This window comes from Anabrus simplex, chromosome 13 (assembly GCF_040414725.1).
Source record: "Anabrus simplex isolate iqAnaSimp1 chromosome 13, ASM4041472v1, whole genome shotgun sequence".
NCBI lineage: Eukaryota > Metazoa > Arthropoda > Insecta > Orthoptera > Tettigoniidae > Anabrus > Anabrus simplex.
In genome coordinates this window covers 52,954,647-52,969,973 of record NC_090277.1, presented here as the reverse complement: position 1 = coordinate 52,969,973, position 15,327 = coordinate 52,954,647, and the positions used below count along the sequence as shown (strand labels likewise).

The 15,327-nt window shown below is 40.3% G+C and overlaps 1 protein-coding gene across 1 annotated transcript in view; it reads left to right on the top strand.

Moving 5' to 3' along the window:
- LOC136885056 (neurobeachin-like protein 1) overlaps positions 1 to 15,327 on the top strand; it is a 398,107-nt gene that overhangs the window by 82,508 nt on the left and 300,272 nt on the right. The window contains exons 20-23 of the mRNA XM_067157452.2: positions 403 to 653; positions 2,712 to 2,870; positions 7,721 to 7,907; positions 13,145 to 13,287. Coding sequence (XP_067013553.2) covers positions 403 to 653; positions 2,712 to 2,870; positions 7,721 to 7,907; positions 13,145 to 13,287 — 740 coding nt within the window. The remainder of the gene's footprint in view (positions 1 to 402; positions 654 to 2,711; positions 2,871 to 7,720; positions 7,908 to 13,144; positions 13,288 to 15,327) is intronic.

Below are 15,327 nucleotides of genomic sequence, written 5' to 3'. Positions count from 1 at the left end.
TATTCAAAGGATTTTTGTATTTCCTAATAGTTCAATATTTATTTTTTCTGTGAGATGTTGCCTTCCTTTCTTTAACTGAAAACACCCTCCCATTAGACCTTTTATTGATCTTGATCTGTAGCGTGGTGTGTATGTGTCTTGCTGTATCTTAATTTTGTCTGTTTTGTTTTTAAAATCGTCTATGTCAACGATAATAATTATCATCCTCTTCTTCTCCTAGTCCAGTTTTAATTTCGTATCATCCTGTTTTATGCATTTTTGTTTCAAAATAACTGCAATTCCTACAATTTTTATGAATAGAGAATCCTTGTTACAGGGTGTTCTGTTCTTCAGTAATTATGCACTGATATGGGTTTTGGTTTTTTTGTTTTCACAGAGCATAATTGTACTTGTTTTCCATAGGTCACGTGCAATATATTTCCACGGTGATCAAGGACGATCGTAAGTATTTCCGGAAGAAGTATGGCATCCAGTTTTTCTTGGACGTCATTCGAAGGTTTTACAAGAATAGCATTCACCTAACAGAAGATGAGAGCAAGACACTTAGAATGTCTCTCCTTGGTTTGATCAAGTACTACATGCAGAGAGAGATCAACTTCAAAGAATTGTCTGCTATTTTGGGCTTTTTGTCATCTGTCTTGGAAGAGAACCTGGTAAGTTACTTGAAACTCTAAGTTAGTACGAATTGAAAAAAACTAATTAAAATGTTGTTAATACACAATGTGCAGTGTTTGTCATGGAGTATCTTCTTGCTTCAGATTTAATCTTTTCACTGCTAATATGAAGAGATAAGGAAAAGGACAGGAATCTTGAAACTTCAAGACAGGATAGAAACAACAAAGCTTAAGTGGTATGGGCATATGATGAGAATGGGAGAAGAGAGAGTGCCAAAAAAAGCGTTTTCAGAGAAGTTAACAGGAAAGAGACCACCAGGAAGACCCCAAAAGAGGTGGGCAGATTCAGTGTGGGAGTGCATAGAGAAGAGGGGAGGAAAACCAGATATACTTAAAAAAGGAGGAGAGTGGTGAAGATGCAGGCAGCGATGGAGGTCCGTGATTCACAACCCGACCCAGGAAGCTGGAGATGGAAAATGAAGATTATGATGACTGCTAACATGTTGAGTGACTATCCAAGCCCTCTGTGCTGAATTACTTTTTAATATGAAAAACCTACAACCTGTTTTCCAGTCAGTGACTGGGTCAGGGATGGAAGGAATGAAGACCCCAACTTGTGCCGAGGATAGGAATTGTGCCAGCTACCGAGGCTTGTCACACTCCTCTGGGTCAATGATTAATGACTGAAAGATGAAATGAAATGATATTGGAGAGTGTTGCTGGAATTAAAGATGACAAGAAAAACCGGAGTACCCGGAGAAAAACCTACCCTGCCTCTGCTTCGTCCAGCACAAATCCCACATGGAGTGACCGGAATTTGAACCACGGAACCCAGCGGTGAGTGGCCGATGTGCTGCCACTTGAGTCATGCAGGCTTACTGCTTTTTAATATACTGTCTAAAAATATATGAAAAGTGAGCAAAACTAATAAGATATGTCATCTGAAGTGGCAAAAGATTTCCAGAATACCTTTCAGTTTTATTATCTTTTAGGACAAACATTAAGGACAGAGAAAATCAGAGTTGTCCAGGAGAGCCAATAGAATACTCTCCTAGAGAATATTCGATATTCATTGACTAATATATGAGTATTCACAGTTCCTATAAGCTTGAAATCCGAAAGCACATGCCGTCCGCTACTTGAAGTCATTTTTACATGCCCTAGATTCGGGAGCTTTTCGGGGCTGCCAACCTCGATTGTGTACTGAGCTGAGTGCATTATTTCAGATATTTAACCACAGGTAGCGTTAAACTGCAGTCTGCATTTTGACTAACAGTCCATTATGGTCCTAAAAGATGTATCTTGTTGCCACTAAAGTTTGTAAATCAAAGGAAACTTGAAAGGTATCTATTTCCTTTTCAAAAATTAGGTGAAGTTGCCGACGGGATATCTCAGGTGCAGTAAGGACGTGAGGTACTAACACGCATGGGATATCTTGGGCATAGCAGTATAGGGGTTAATAAGAAATGACAAATCGGTTTGGAACAAACTTGTCTTGTATTCAATCAAGTGTCTATCAAGGTTGGGTTGGAGGAACTTCTCTTGTTCAGTATGAATTGTGGACTTTGATAGTTGATAGAACACTTCCATTAGTAAAATGTCTACACAGAACTGGATGGGCTGGATGTTACTAGCAAAAGATGTTGTAGTCTTTCTTTGTTTGACGGAGAAGTCGTATAATTATCTAGATCACTTTAGGGAGTTTGGGGTCTTAGGACAAGACCGAGAACTTCACAGTGATAGAAAAATACAATTTTATAACCATACTTCCCCATTATTTACATAATGTAAGTTAGCTTTTTCATCATTTAATCTATTTCAAGTATTCAACATATTTAGTAAATATTTAAGATGTCTTTCAAATGTGTGTAGTTCGCTGAGGATGATCCAAATAGCTTTGAAAAATGTACCATGCTTTCTATATGACTAAGTTTACCACTTATTTATAATGTTTTAGTCTCTTATGTATTGAAAAGGTGGATCTACAAATATAAATTATTTTAGAATTAATATTCAAGACTTGTCAAGTCAATATGAAACTAGTATGAAATTCATTGTTTGTAAACATGTTAATGTTGATTGTTGTACTCATTTCAGTTAATCGAAGTGGTTGACATGTTGTCTGCCCACCTGGAGAGCAAGAACTGTAAGGATCAGATATTCTTCCTGTTGTTTGAACCCCATTGTGCAGAGATTCTCTACTGCCTGCTAGCAGAGAAGAGCTATAGCATGGTATTGAAGCAGAGTATTTTGAAGGTAGGTGTAGCCATGTTCTGCATCAACCTACCATCACATCCAGGATTCAGTAAGATGGCAGGTTGATGTATGTATCGATAATAATGGAGGGCATTTTGAACATATCATGTAGGAAAGAGTTTTATGTCAGCCAATCTGAGTGGCTCAGATGGTTGAGGCGCTGGCCTTCTGACCTCAACTTGACAGGTTCGATCCTGGCTCAGTCCGGTGGTGTTTGAAGGTGCTTAAGTACATCAGCCTCGTGTCAGTAGATTTACTGGCACATAAAAGAACTTCTGCGGGACAAAATTCCGCCACAGCATCCTTGAAAACCATAAAAAGCAGTTAGTCATCATCATCAACTCATCATCAATGTCCCACTCAAATCGCCTGGGTGTGGTTAACAAGCCTCCTCCACTCCTTTCTGTCCTTCCACTTTTCCTGCTCCATTACCTCCACCAAATCCAATCCAGCTTTTCTAATGTCCTTCCAAATCTGATCCATCCACCTTCTTCTCGGTCTTCCAACTGGTCTCTTTCCCTTAACCTATCTTTCCAATTCCCTTCTTGCTACCCGTTTCTTTCCTGTTCTTTTTACATGTCTGAACCATCTCATTCTTGCTTTCTGTATTTTCTGTACTAACGGTTCTATACTTAGCTCTTCTCTGATTTTAATATTTTGAATTCTATCTCTTCCTGTCTTTTTAACCAATTTTCTTTAAAATTTCATTTCTACTGCTTGGATCTTACTATCTTGTCTCTTATTATTTACCAGCATTTCTAGTCCATATGTTACAGTTGTATGGAATACTGTTTATATAATATTCATTTTGTTCTCTTGGGTACTTTGTCATCCCTTAAAAGCTCTCTGACTTGTTGATAAAATGTTGTATCTTTACTTAGTCTGTTATTAATTTGTGTTGATTTCATTACTTCCATTAATAATGCTACCCAGATATGTAAACTGTTCTACATTCTCTAACTGTTCTCCATCTATGTTCACTTGGCTTCTCTTTTTCTCTTTTCCACAGTGCATGACTACAGTTTTCTTTCTACTAATTACCATTCCAAACTCCTTCAGATTTTAATTCCAAATGTCCAGTCTCCTCTGTACTTTCTTTTCTCTCTTTCTCCAAATCACCACATCATGTGCAAATACCAAAGCATTCACTTCTCACTACTGATACTCTCTTTTACAAGTTTTATGATTTCATCCATCAATGTAATAAAAAGTAATGGCGACAGTGCACTTCCTTGCTTGAGACTTTTTTTTTTTGTATAAAATGTTTGAGTCACCACTTCCCACTTGTACACTGCTTTTACTCTCATGATACAACATTTTTATCTTGTTAATTAATGATTTTGTTACATTCCTTTTCAGTACGCATTCCCATACATGTTTTCTCTTAACTGTATCATAAGGTTTTTCCAAATCCAACTCTTATGTACTAACGGTTCTATATTTAGCTCGTCTCTGATTTTAATATTTTGAATTCCATCTCTTCCTGTCTTTTTAACCGATCTTCTTAAAAATTTCAGTTCTACTGCTTGGATCTTACTATCTTGTCTCTAATTAGTTACCAGCGTTTCTAATCCCTATATTATAATTGGTATCAAATACTGTTTATATAATGTTAATTTCGTTCTCATGGGTACTTTGTCATCCCAGTTAGTAGGACGTAAAAATAAATAGTTTCATGTGGTATGTTGTCTCTCTCCCATTATTAATGCACTGTACTCTGTAGAGATGTAGAAAATGAGTTCTAACATGGAAATGAGGCATTTTCGGATCCATGTCCATAAAACACATTTTTTTCATCTAAGTGTGAGGAATGTGTCCTAAAACTTTGGCTGACCTTATTGTTACATGTTTATATTCGACAATGTACACTCTATCAGAATGATGAGAGTGTGTACAGGTGATCCGTCCCCCATAAGTCCAACCCCTTGTCTGCGTCATGGGGACGGGCAATGGTACGTAGTGGGGGATAGCCTGTAAGGGCGAATACAGTGGGGACCTTGTGTGCCCCAGGACCACTAACGGTAGCTATAAAGGCTTTACACAAACCCTGAAAAGTAACGGCTAACAGGGCTGTAGCAAATTCATTAAGGGCAACTGAGGCGGAGAAGGAGACCTTTTGTACGGCAAAGTTGGCGGAGTAGGCAACCCTCCCTCTTGGGGTTAAATGAAGAGAGAAACCACTGCCTTGTGGTGAAGAGGGATCTTCAAAGGCTAAGGGAGACAACCCCAACAGAAAAAAGCATGCCTGGAGGCGTCAAGAGGCAGCCCCACCACCAGGCTCAGGTGCTGTGGGCTAATAACTCGCACAATCTTAAATTAAGCCATTACATTAGAGAAACTGGACTGAGCCAAAGATGACGACTTTTGGCTTGAAAAAAGGTAACAAAAGTTGTACAGTGAAACCTCGATTCTCCGTTTTTCGAGGGACCGTGAAAATAAAACGTACAACACGGGAAAACGGAAAATCCGGGAATGAATGAAAACTATCAATTTGGCTAAACATCACAAAAATGAAATATGTATAATTATAATCTTACAAAAACTCCTAAACCAAACCAAACTACAGCCCCAGTGAGACTTTGCCTGCCAAGCGACCGTTGCTCAGCCCGAAGGCCTGCAGATTACGAGGGGCGCATCGTCAGTGCGACGAATCCTCTCGGCCGATATTCCTGGCTCTGTAGATCGGGGTCGCCATCTCACCATTAGATACGGTAGCTCCACAATTAAAGGTAATCACGTAGGCTAAGTGGACCTGGAACCAGACTTATATCCAGGTAAAATTGCCTGACCTGGTCGCAGTCGAACCCGGGCCCTCTGGATGAGAGCCGGGCATGTTAGACCGCGAACCGCATTAATTACCGGTACGCGGGTTCAAAATCTCGATACTTTATATTCAGTTTTACAGGGGAATCTTCGTCAGTTTCCCGTGAAAACTTCTTTCAGTTCAGCAACTTTGATTACGCTAGCCAAACTCTTCGAAAAATCTAACAACGCCAAGCCAAACGACAATCGACCACAAGTAGCTTTTAATTCTCTCATCTAATGAAATAAAGCATATTAGATACAAAAGCACCCAAAATGATGGCGAAATCCGTTCATTTCTTAATCTTTCATTGTAATTTGGTCTCCGGTATACTGTTCGTAGTCAGTTTCTGGAAATCTCGTACCACGCCACTTAGGTCTGCAGTGCCCTGAGCAAAGTGCCAAAAACCCCTTCGGCAGTACGATCGAAAAAATGTAAATAAGAAAACATCTAACCCTGGACATAATATGGACGTTTTATAAGTGCGAAAATTTGACGAAACTCGTTCCGTCTTCACGCAGAGCTGTAGAAATGCGCCGTGTCTTCTAGCAATTGCTGTGGCCACTCTCTGCCGTATGATTTTCCGAGATTCTCTAAACAATACCACCCGAATGCGATGCTAAGATGGTCCCTTATGCAAGTTCACCGCCGAACGCCAAGATCCATAAATATGCCATAGCCGTCCTTTCGTGAGATACAGTTTATTAAAAAACGATTGATCGAGGATTTAGCGTTGATGGGACTGGAATTTCTGGACGGTTGATCCGGGAAATCGTTTCTTCGAGGAACGGATAATGCGGGACTTTTACAACGTGATTTAATTACGATGCTCTCGGGACCACGTAATTTGAACGCATATTCCGGGAAAACGTACTTTCCGGGAACGGATAATCGAGATTCCACTGTATTAAGGAAGAGAGGGAGACCCAAGCAAACGTGGCGAAGATCTGTTCACATGGAAGTGATGGAAGAAAGCAAGACCTGGAGTGAGGTAAAGAGGCTTTGTAGATGCCCTATGTTCCACGAGGAAAAACAAATTAAGCTGTAAGCCGCACATACACCTCTTCGAATGCTGAATAAGTTCCTCTACACTTTCCGCAATGAAGGACACTAGTTACTTGGTGATCAGTCATCAGCAGCATTAGAAATCTCTTGATTGGTGGTAAAATGCTTACTCTTCAGGTCTTTTTCCAGTAGAGCGAAGAGTGACCGCTTCAAGGGGGGGAGAGATGTTGGCTGTGATAACAGCACTGACAGTCCGTTGTTACGTTGATTTGCATTAACATGGAACACTAACACATTTTGAGACAATTTTCTAGATCAGTGCGCCTTCTATGCACAAGAATTGAATCATGCCACATTGTTCTCGTTTGGACATAACCATTGAATGTGAATATTGCTTCTATATCTTCTTCTACTTGGTCACTTTCTGAGCTGTTACTACAGCCACCAAACCATTCACTGCTGCCATCTTTTGGCATTCGCTGAACAGTGTCTGTGGGGGTGTTGAATTTCCAGCCCTCATTGCAACTCTGATGGCATGATGCCTGCTTCAGAGCCTCCTGAGAGGATATCAAGAGCTTCGTGCAGCAAGTGAAGAGGCAGTGAATCAAGCAAGATGGCCATGTGCTTAAGGTTGTACAGCGGTGAGCTTGCATTCGGGAGATAGTGGGTTCAAACTCCACTGCCGGCAGCTCTGAAGATGTTTTCCATGGTTTCCCATTTTCACACAAGGCAATTGCTGGGGCTGTACCTAAATCAAGGGCACAGTCGCTTCCTTCCCAATCCTATTGCATAGTCACCGTAAGACCTATCTGTGTCATTGTAACGTAAAACAAATTATAAATTTTTTTTTAAAAATTCGAAGATGGCAGCTTATGAAGTTACAGAAATTTTCCTTGTCATTTTGTGCTTTTTTTGTTTGTCTTTGTCTCCGTTTCTTTCAGGTGCTCCCTCTTTCTACACTTGTGTGCCATTATTGTGGATAAAATTACTTGGAATTCTTAATTCATGTTCTACAGTTTCTAACAATTTTATTTGTTCACAGCTCTTTGCTATACTGTTAAAAAGCGACCTGGTGTTTGAACGAAACAAAGCTCGCCTTCGGCTGCAAGATTTCTCTTTCATTGGCTCCTCCTCTATTGGGATGTATGCTGGCTTATTGGCATGGATGCAGGACCAAACATTATCGTCAGCTGTGGCATCTATGTTAATAGATCAGATGTTACAGACAGGTAAGAATCTGTTATTCTTGATTTTTGGCCATTTTAATCTAGTATTTGAGTGTGTAGTATAGATCGCAATCAAACTGTTTACTTCTGGGTACAAAGGCTGAGCAGCCTCTTGTACCTCATCCTATGCCATAGTCTTTCATAATACCATATTTTTCCAAATCTAAAACAACATTTTTTCCTCAGAATCTCATGTGAAAAATCAAGGATCATCTTGCATGTATGACCTAACAGTAATGAACATCAACTGGCAGCTACCATGGTAACTGTGCTGCTTTCCTTCACCCATCACGCACATGCTCGTGCACAGAACTCGTTGACCATCAACATCTGCGTCTTTATTGTACATCGCTGGCCATGGCTACCAGTTGTACAGTGCCTGTGTGTAATGTCGCTTGGTACTTAGGAAATAGTGAAGAGAGAATGACATTCTATTAGCATCTACAAGAATGTTTCTCAAATCTGCAGAATGGCATCAAAACGTGCGAGCCTTTGAATTCTTAGAAAAGCCATGGCTACTGAGTGGCAGTGTTATAACTCCCTGCTGCTTAGTAAAATTAAGTTTTATAGACAGCAGGAATATTTTCCTGATGGATCAGGTATTGCTGGCAAGTTTTCAATGGTTTCTCTTTGTTATTATGATGCCAGTTTTAAGTTAATGCTTATTAAACTCATGGAAATAAATAATAATTGTGCAGCCCTAAGAAAATACGGCATTACTAAAGTCATTGTTTGGTGATGGCGTGAAGACAAAGATAGTCTAAAAATGCATACTGTACAAGAAAGGCATTCAGATGATTTTTACAAAGTGCTGTTTAAGCTTGATTTAATTTTTTTTGAAGGAAAATGTGGGGGTCATCTTGCATTCAGTCTTTTTGGATTCAGAGAAATATGTTACGTACACATTTATCCAAGACGACATTATCAATTTCTCTTCTCCAGCTCCTGTCAGGTTTGGGATGTTTATGGCAACTTTCCATCTTCCCCTATGCACCCTTGTTCCTTCTTGACTGTATTTTATTTTACTATTCTAGGTAGTTTTCAGCCACCTTAGTCTGGGATTTGCTTGCACTCTTGCAGTTTATAGGGGTCTCCATTGTTAGTTGTCCATCTTCTTAACTGTCCAAACAATCTATATTTTTCTTCATTCTCTTATAAAGCTTTTTCACTCAGATTTCCTTCGTGACATCCTCATTTCTTATTCTGTTCTTTCTTGTCTCTCCTGTCATACTCTTTAAAAATTTAATTTCACTGGCTGGGATTTAAATTTCCTGTTTTTTTGTCAGTGGCCAGGTCTCCACTGCATATGTCAGTAAAAGCAAAAGCAAAGTCACCTCCGTACAGGCCATGAAGGCCCTTGGAGGAGTAGAAGGTAAAGGCTTCCACCATTGTTAACCTCGGCACGTGATGGGGTCGAGTGGTTGGCTCCACGCCCGGCCGCCTTTGCCCCCATGAATTAACCTGGTACTCATTTTTGGTGTAGGCTGAGTGAACCTCAGGGCCATATGCACCTCCGGAAGTGGAAATCTCGTTTCTTAAATTTTACGACTTCCTGATGGGGATTCAAACCCACGTCCTTCTGAGCGAACCGAGCACGCCTTTACCACCTCGGCCAGGCAGCCCTTGCATATGTCAGTACATCAAATAAATCACCTCTTTACGCTTAATTGAACTTCTTTCCTCCTGCCGGGCTGAGTGGCTCAGACGGTTGAGGCACTGGCCTTCTGTCCCCAACTTGGCAGGTTCAATCCTAGCTCAGTTCAGTGGTATTCAAAGGTGCTCATGTACGTCAGCCTTGTGTCAGTAGATTTACTGGCACATAAAAGAACTCCTGCAGAGTCTCTGAAAACCTTAAAAGAAGTAGTTAGTGGGACGCAAATCCAATAACACTATTATTTCATTCCCCCACACCAGATTTCTCACACTCTGGTAGAATGTATTTCCCTGTAGAATCAGTTTACTGATCTCCATGTCCAGTCCTATTTCAGTTTGGTTCCCAAGTACTTAAAGCTCTTCACAATTTCAAGGATTTGCTGCAGACTTTTATCATTTGTTCCCTTCCCTTCCCTTCCCTTCCCTTCCCTTCCCTTCCCTTCCCTTTCTCCTCTAGTTAACACCATTGTCTTACTCTTTTCCATGCCAATTTTTATTCCATAATTTTCATAATCTCACTCAGTTTGTTGAGTTGTCCTGTATTTCCTCTGTGTTTGCTCCCCACACCACAATATCATCTGCAAACAGCATTATCTTCAACTCCCTGTTCCCATATGTTATCTTTGTCTCCTTCACAGTTTCATCCATGACCATTATGAATAACAGTGGTGACAGCACACTTCCTTGTGGTAGTCCACTTTCATTCCAAAACCACTCTGTTCTCTACATATGTGTCTAGACACTGCTGCAACAATTTTTTTGTATATTGATTGCACATTTTCTGTCAGTACATACTTTACAAATCTTGCACACCTGTGAGCTCGCATCTGGTAGATAGTGGTGGAAAATGAGTGACTGTGATCTTTCATGTGTTCACTCATAGCGGAAAATCTTTATTTAGCTGCATTAATATATTGTTAGTAGCGGATTTGGAAGTTTCTTCCAGTTTGTCTGATATAGCTGGTGTTGCACTGGTTACACGTCAACTTGTAGACCCCTGATTGCAAATGTTTTTCGGATTTGTTAAGTGTGTTTGAGTTATAGAAAAGTTTAGAAGTAGTAGTGTTAGTTCTAAAGGCGATATTGAGGTACTTTTTAAATTTTGAGATTTGCTATAGGTTCTTGCTCTTGAAAGAGAAGGTGACAAAGTTAAGAGTTACGAAGAAAATTCATATGGCGTTTCATTTCAAGGCCACACAGTGCACTACATTTTTAGTTTACCGGTTATTTTAGTTGATGTAGGGCAAACATTGCCCACATTAGGTACATACCTGTGTAAAATACCCCACTAGTTCGAAACTGTGAAGTATCAATCACAGTCATGAGCTTAGATTTTTCACCTAATCAATACTTGTTTTATTTCTGATGTATTTTCATCACAAACACATTTAGCAGTACTGGTTTTGGTCTCTATTAGAAGCCATCTTCAGCTGCTGAAGAACTGTATTTGATAAAACAATATATACAATAATATTTAAAACACTACTTATTTCTAAGTCTTTTGGACACATGATGAGAATGTCAGGAGAGAGTTTAGTAAAGAGAACATTCATGGATACAGAGACTGCAAAGGGGCCTAGGGGACGGCCTAGAATGAGATGGACCGAGTTCGATAGCTGCAGTCGCTTAAGTGCGGCCAGTATCCAGTATTCGGGAGATAATAGGTTCGAACTCCACTGTCGGCAGCCCTGAAGATGGTTTTCCGTGGTTTCCCATTTTCACACCAGGAAAATGCTGGGGCTGTACCTTAATTAAGGCCACAGCCGCTTCTTTCCAATTCCTAGCTCTTCCCTGTCCCATCGTCGCCATAAGACCTATCAGTGTCGGTGCGACGTAAAGCTACTATTAATGGTTATGAATTTCATGTTTTTGGTCCGTATTGAACTGAGAATAATATATAAGTAATAATAATAACAACGTAAACGTTTCCACCTTTTCAATACTAAAATATATTCACAAAATTATAAATTACACGGTACTAGTTTCGACCCATCCAGGGGTCATCATCAGCCGTATTCGCCAAAAGTGATCTTTGCTCCAATACGGCTGATGATGACCCCTGGATGGGTCGAAACTAGTACCGTGTAATTTATAATTTTGTGAATATATTTTAGTATTGAAAAGGTGGAAACGTTTACGTTGTTGTTATTATTATTACTTATATAGTAAAGCTACTAGCAAAAAAAATGAGATGGAGGAGCTCTGTTGTGGACTGTATCGCAAATAGGGGAGTCAATAGCAATAAAGTACTAGAAGAGGAGTGGTGGAAACATCGAGTAAGGTGGAGGGCTTAGGTACACTACCCTACCCAGAGAGAATCTGGAAAAGGGAATGGATGATGAAGAAGAAAGACTCATTTCTAAAGCTATATAATACAGTTCGTAATAAAGTTGCATCAGATTAGACTTATAAAGTTTCAGGTTTAAAATTATGTCTAAAAGTTAATTTGCACTGTTCTTGAATACATTGGATCTATTCTATCGAATAATGCATAAATTGGTCATGGTCTCTAGTGTGATAGCATTAAGTGTCACTGGTATGACCCTGATGCTCAATTTACAAACACTTCAAGAATTATACAGTTCAATATTAAAACATGTGCGTGTTTTTTTAACATGTTTTAAGTGATGCAAACTTCGGTAAAACAAGTTGAAATCTTCTTATCATTATAATTGAGTGCTTGTCGACATCAGATTTGTCTTGTAGGTTTAATTGATTTGTCTTGTAGGTTTAATTGTTCAATTTTTTGAAGTAAAATGGTGAGAACATCGGTTTGATTTGGTGTACATAAATTATGATCCGTTGGAAGCTGGCGCAGTGCTCGGCACGCTCCCAACAAGCACACAAGCAAACGGCTGGACACAACAGGAGAACATTCCAACACAACTCAGTGCCAGCTCAGTGATTCGACTCAAACTACTTCAAGTACTCTCGAAGTGTCTAAGTTTTGAGCGGGAACTGTTTGAAGTGACTTGATGAACACGTATTTATGTACTTATGTCCATTTCATGCTTCTTTAAAAAAAAATGTTTTTATATTTCATATTTTGTATTTCTGACATGAATGAATAAATAAATAAAAATTCAGGAGATAGTGGGTTCGAACCCCACTGTCGGCAGTCCTGAAGGTGGTTTTCCGTGGTTTCCCATTTTGACACCAAGCAAATATTGGGGCTGTATGTTGATTAAGGCCATGGTCGCTTCCAACTCCTAGGCCTTTCCTATCCCATTGTCGCTATGAGACCTATCTGTGTCGGTGTGATGTAAAGCCAATTGTAAAAAAACAAAAAAAAAGAAAAATAACCCACATTTACTGTATGTACTGCATAATGATCAGTTTGATAATGAATATGGATATATTCATTGTCTATCATGACTGATGTTTGTAGCTAAGAATCTAGTATCGGTTACTCGTGTTTTACCTACAAGCTGCTGTAACTTTTCGTCAGATGCAGATAGTATCTAAGGGGGAAATTTACCACACAACTTCCCGTACTTTGGTATGTAAAATTTTCTTGTTTCACCCACTTAAGTTCAGAAATACATAGAAAAATGCAAAATATCACAATATTTTTCTCTCCTCCACAGATAACAGTGCAGGATATGCTGGAGCATTAGCCTTGCTCTACAATTTATCACAGGCAGACTTGGAACTGAAACTGGAGGCAGCTAGGAAAGTTCTCACCAACACCTTCATGAAATCATATGCTCCCAAACAGTTTGCCAAACAGGTAAGTACTGTTGTATTAAGTGAAATACATCTATGCAAAGATAATAGAAACAGAGAAAGAAGTTATGTTTCTGGCTGTGTCCATTGTAATAATGTTCTACTTACTATACAAACTGCCAGGCTGAGTGGCTCAGACGGATGAGGCACTGGTCTTCGGACCCCAACTTGGCAGGCTCGATCCTGGCTCAGTCCGGTGGTGTTTGAAGGTGCTCAAATCGCCAGCCTCGTGTCGGTAGATACGCTGGCAGGTAAAAGAACTCCTGCGGAACAAACTTTTGGCACCTCGGCATCTCTGAAAACCATCAAAAGTAGTTGGTGAGATGTAAAAACAAGAAAATTATTACTATACAAAGTTGGCTGTCAAGTTGTTTGCAAGATGACTTCATGGGCCTGAGAAGGGTTTTTTTTTTCATTCATTCATTTACCACTGATCAGCTTTTAAGGCTGTCGCTCAGGTGGGAGATTCTCTATCAGTTCTTTACCTAGTCTTTTCTAAATTATTCAAAGAAGTTTAAAATTTATCGAATATCTGTTGGTTAATTATTCCAGTCTCTGATTCCTCTTTCTATAAACTGATATTTGCCCAAATTTGTCCTCTTATATTCCAACTTTATCTTCATATTATGATCTTTCCTACATTTAAAAGCTTCTTCCCCCCCGGCACTTAACACGCCCTTGAAAGGGCCTTGGCCTGCCCACCGACCACTGCTCAGCCCGAAATCCTGCAGATTATGAGTGGGCATGTGGCCAGCACAGCACATCCTCTCGGCCATTATTCTGGGCTTTCGAGACCGGGGCCGCTATTTCACTGTCGGATAGCTCCTCAGTTCTAATCACGTAGGCTGAGTGGACTTCGAACCAGCCCTCAGGTCGAGAGAAAAATTCCTGACCTGGCCGGGAATCGATCCCGGGGCCTCCGGGCGAGAGGCAGGCACGCTACCCCTACACCACGGGGCCAGCTCCGCTCCACTCAGGCTTATTTGTCTACTAACGTCATTCCACATCATCTCTCCACTGATGTCTTAGAACATACCACTTAGTCGAGCAGCTTGTTGCCTTATTCCCAAGTCTTCCCAGCCCAAGGATTGTAACATTTTTGTAACACTACTCTTTTGTCAGAAATCACTCAGAACAAATCGTGCTTTGGATCTTCCCCAGTTCTGAGATCAAGTAATCCTGGTGTGCTTCCTAAACATTGGAACCGTTCTCTAATTGGGGTCTTACAAGAGATTAATACAACCTCTCTCTACGTCCTTATTACAATATGAAGAGATCTGAAATCCTTATTTATGACCTCGTCAATGTGAAGATCTTGCGTTATACTACGTCACTCAGTTATCTTAGAACCAGAACGGTAGCTGGGAGTGACTAAGTCCACATCTGCCAGGGAGGGAGGAGAGCCTGCCGGAACTGCAGGTCCTGGCTTTGTCTCCCAACACAGTTTGTTTCGTGTTACAGTGAGACCAACACTCGTATAAAAAGTGAAATGACAATAAATAGAAAATGATAATACAAGGTATCCGGGTTAACTTGAGAAATAATGGAGATATTTATTGGCGGTTTGTTTCTACAACTAGGGTAACTCAAAATGTTTTCTGTGTTCGCTTGCAGTGGTGGTGGTACCACATGTGCATGCGCGTAACTGCATCATAACCATGTTGACTCCACAGCATGAGGTGTTCTCTGTGCTTTCGCTCATGGAGATAAAATCCGTTACACTAGTACAACGTAGATTTCAGCATGAGTATGGACTGTTACCAACTGATGATGTTCCCACTTACGTAACAATCATGAAATGGGACAGGCGCCTTAGAGATTCTGGGATCTTGCTATCGATGCCGGGCCGCCACGCCAAGTACGCAGTTTCAGAGGCTACTGTTGATTTAAACCACGAGTCCTTCAAGTGGAGCCCTCTAAGTCAATTCGACAAGCAAGTAGGCAATTACAGTTGCCTCGTTCGACTGTACACGATGTTGTCCACTAAAGGTTGTGCCTACGGGCGTGCAAACTGCAGCTTTGTCAGAAAATCAAACCTCAGGAC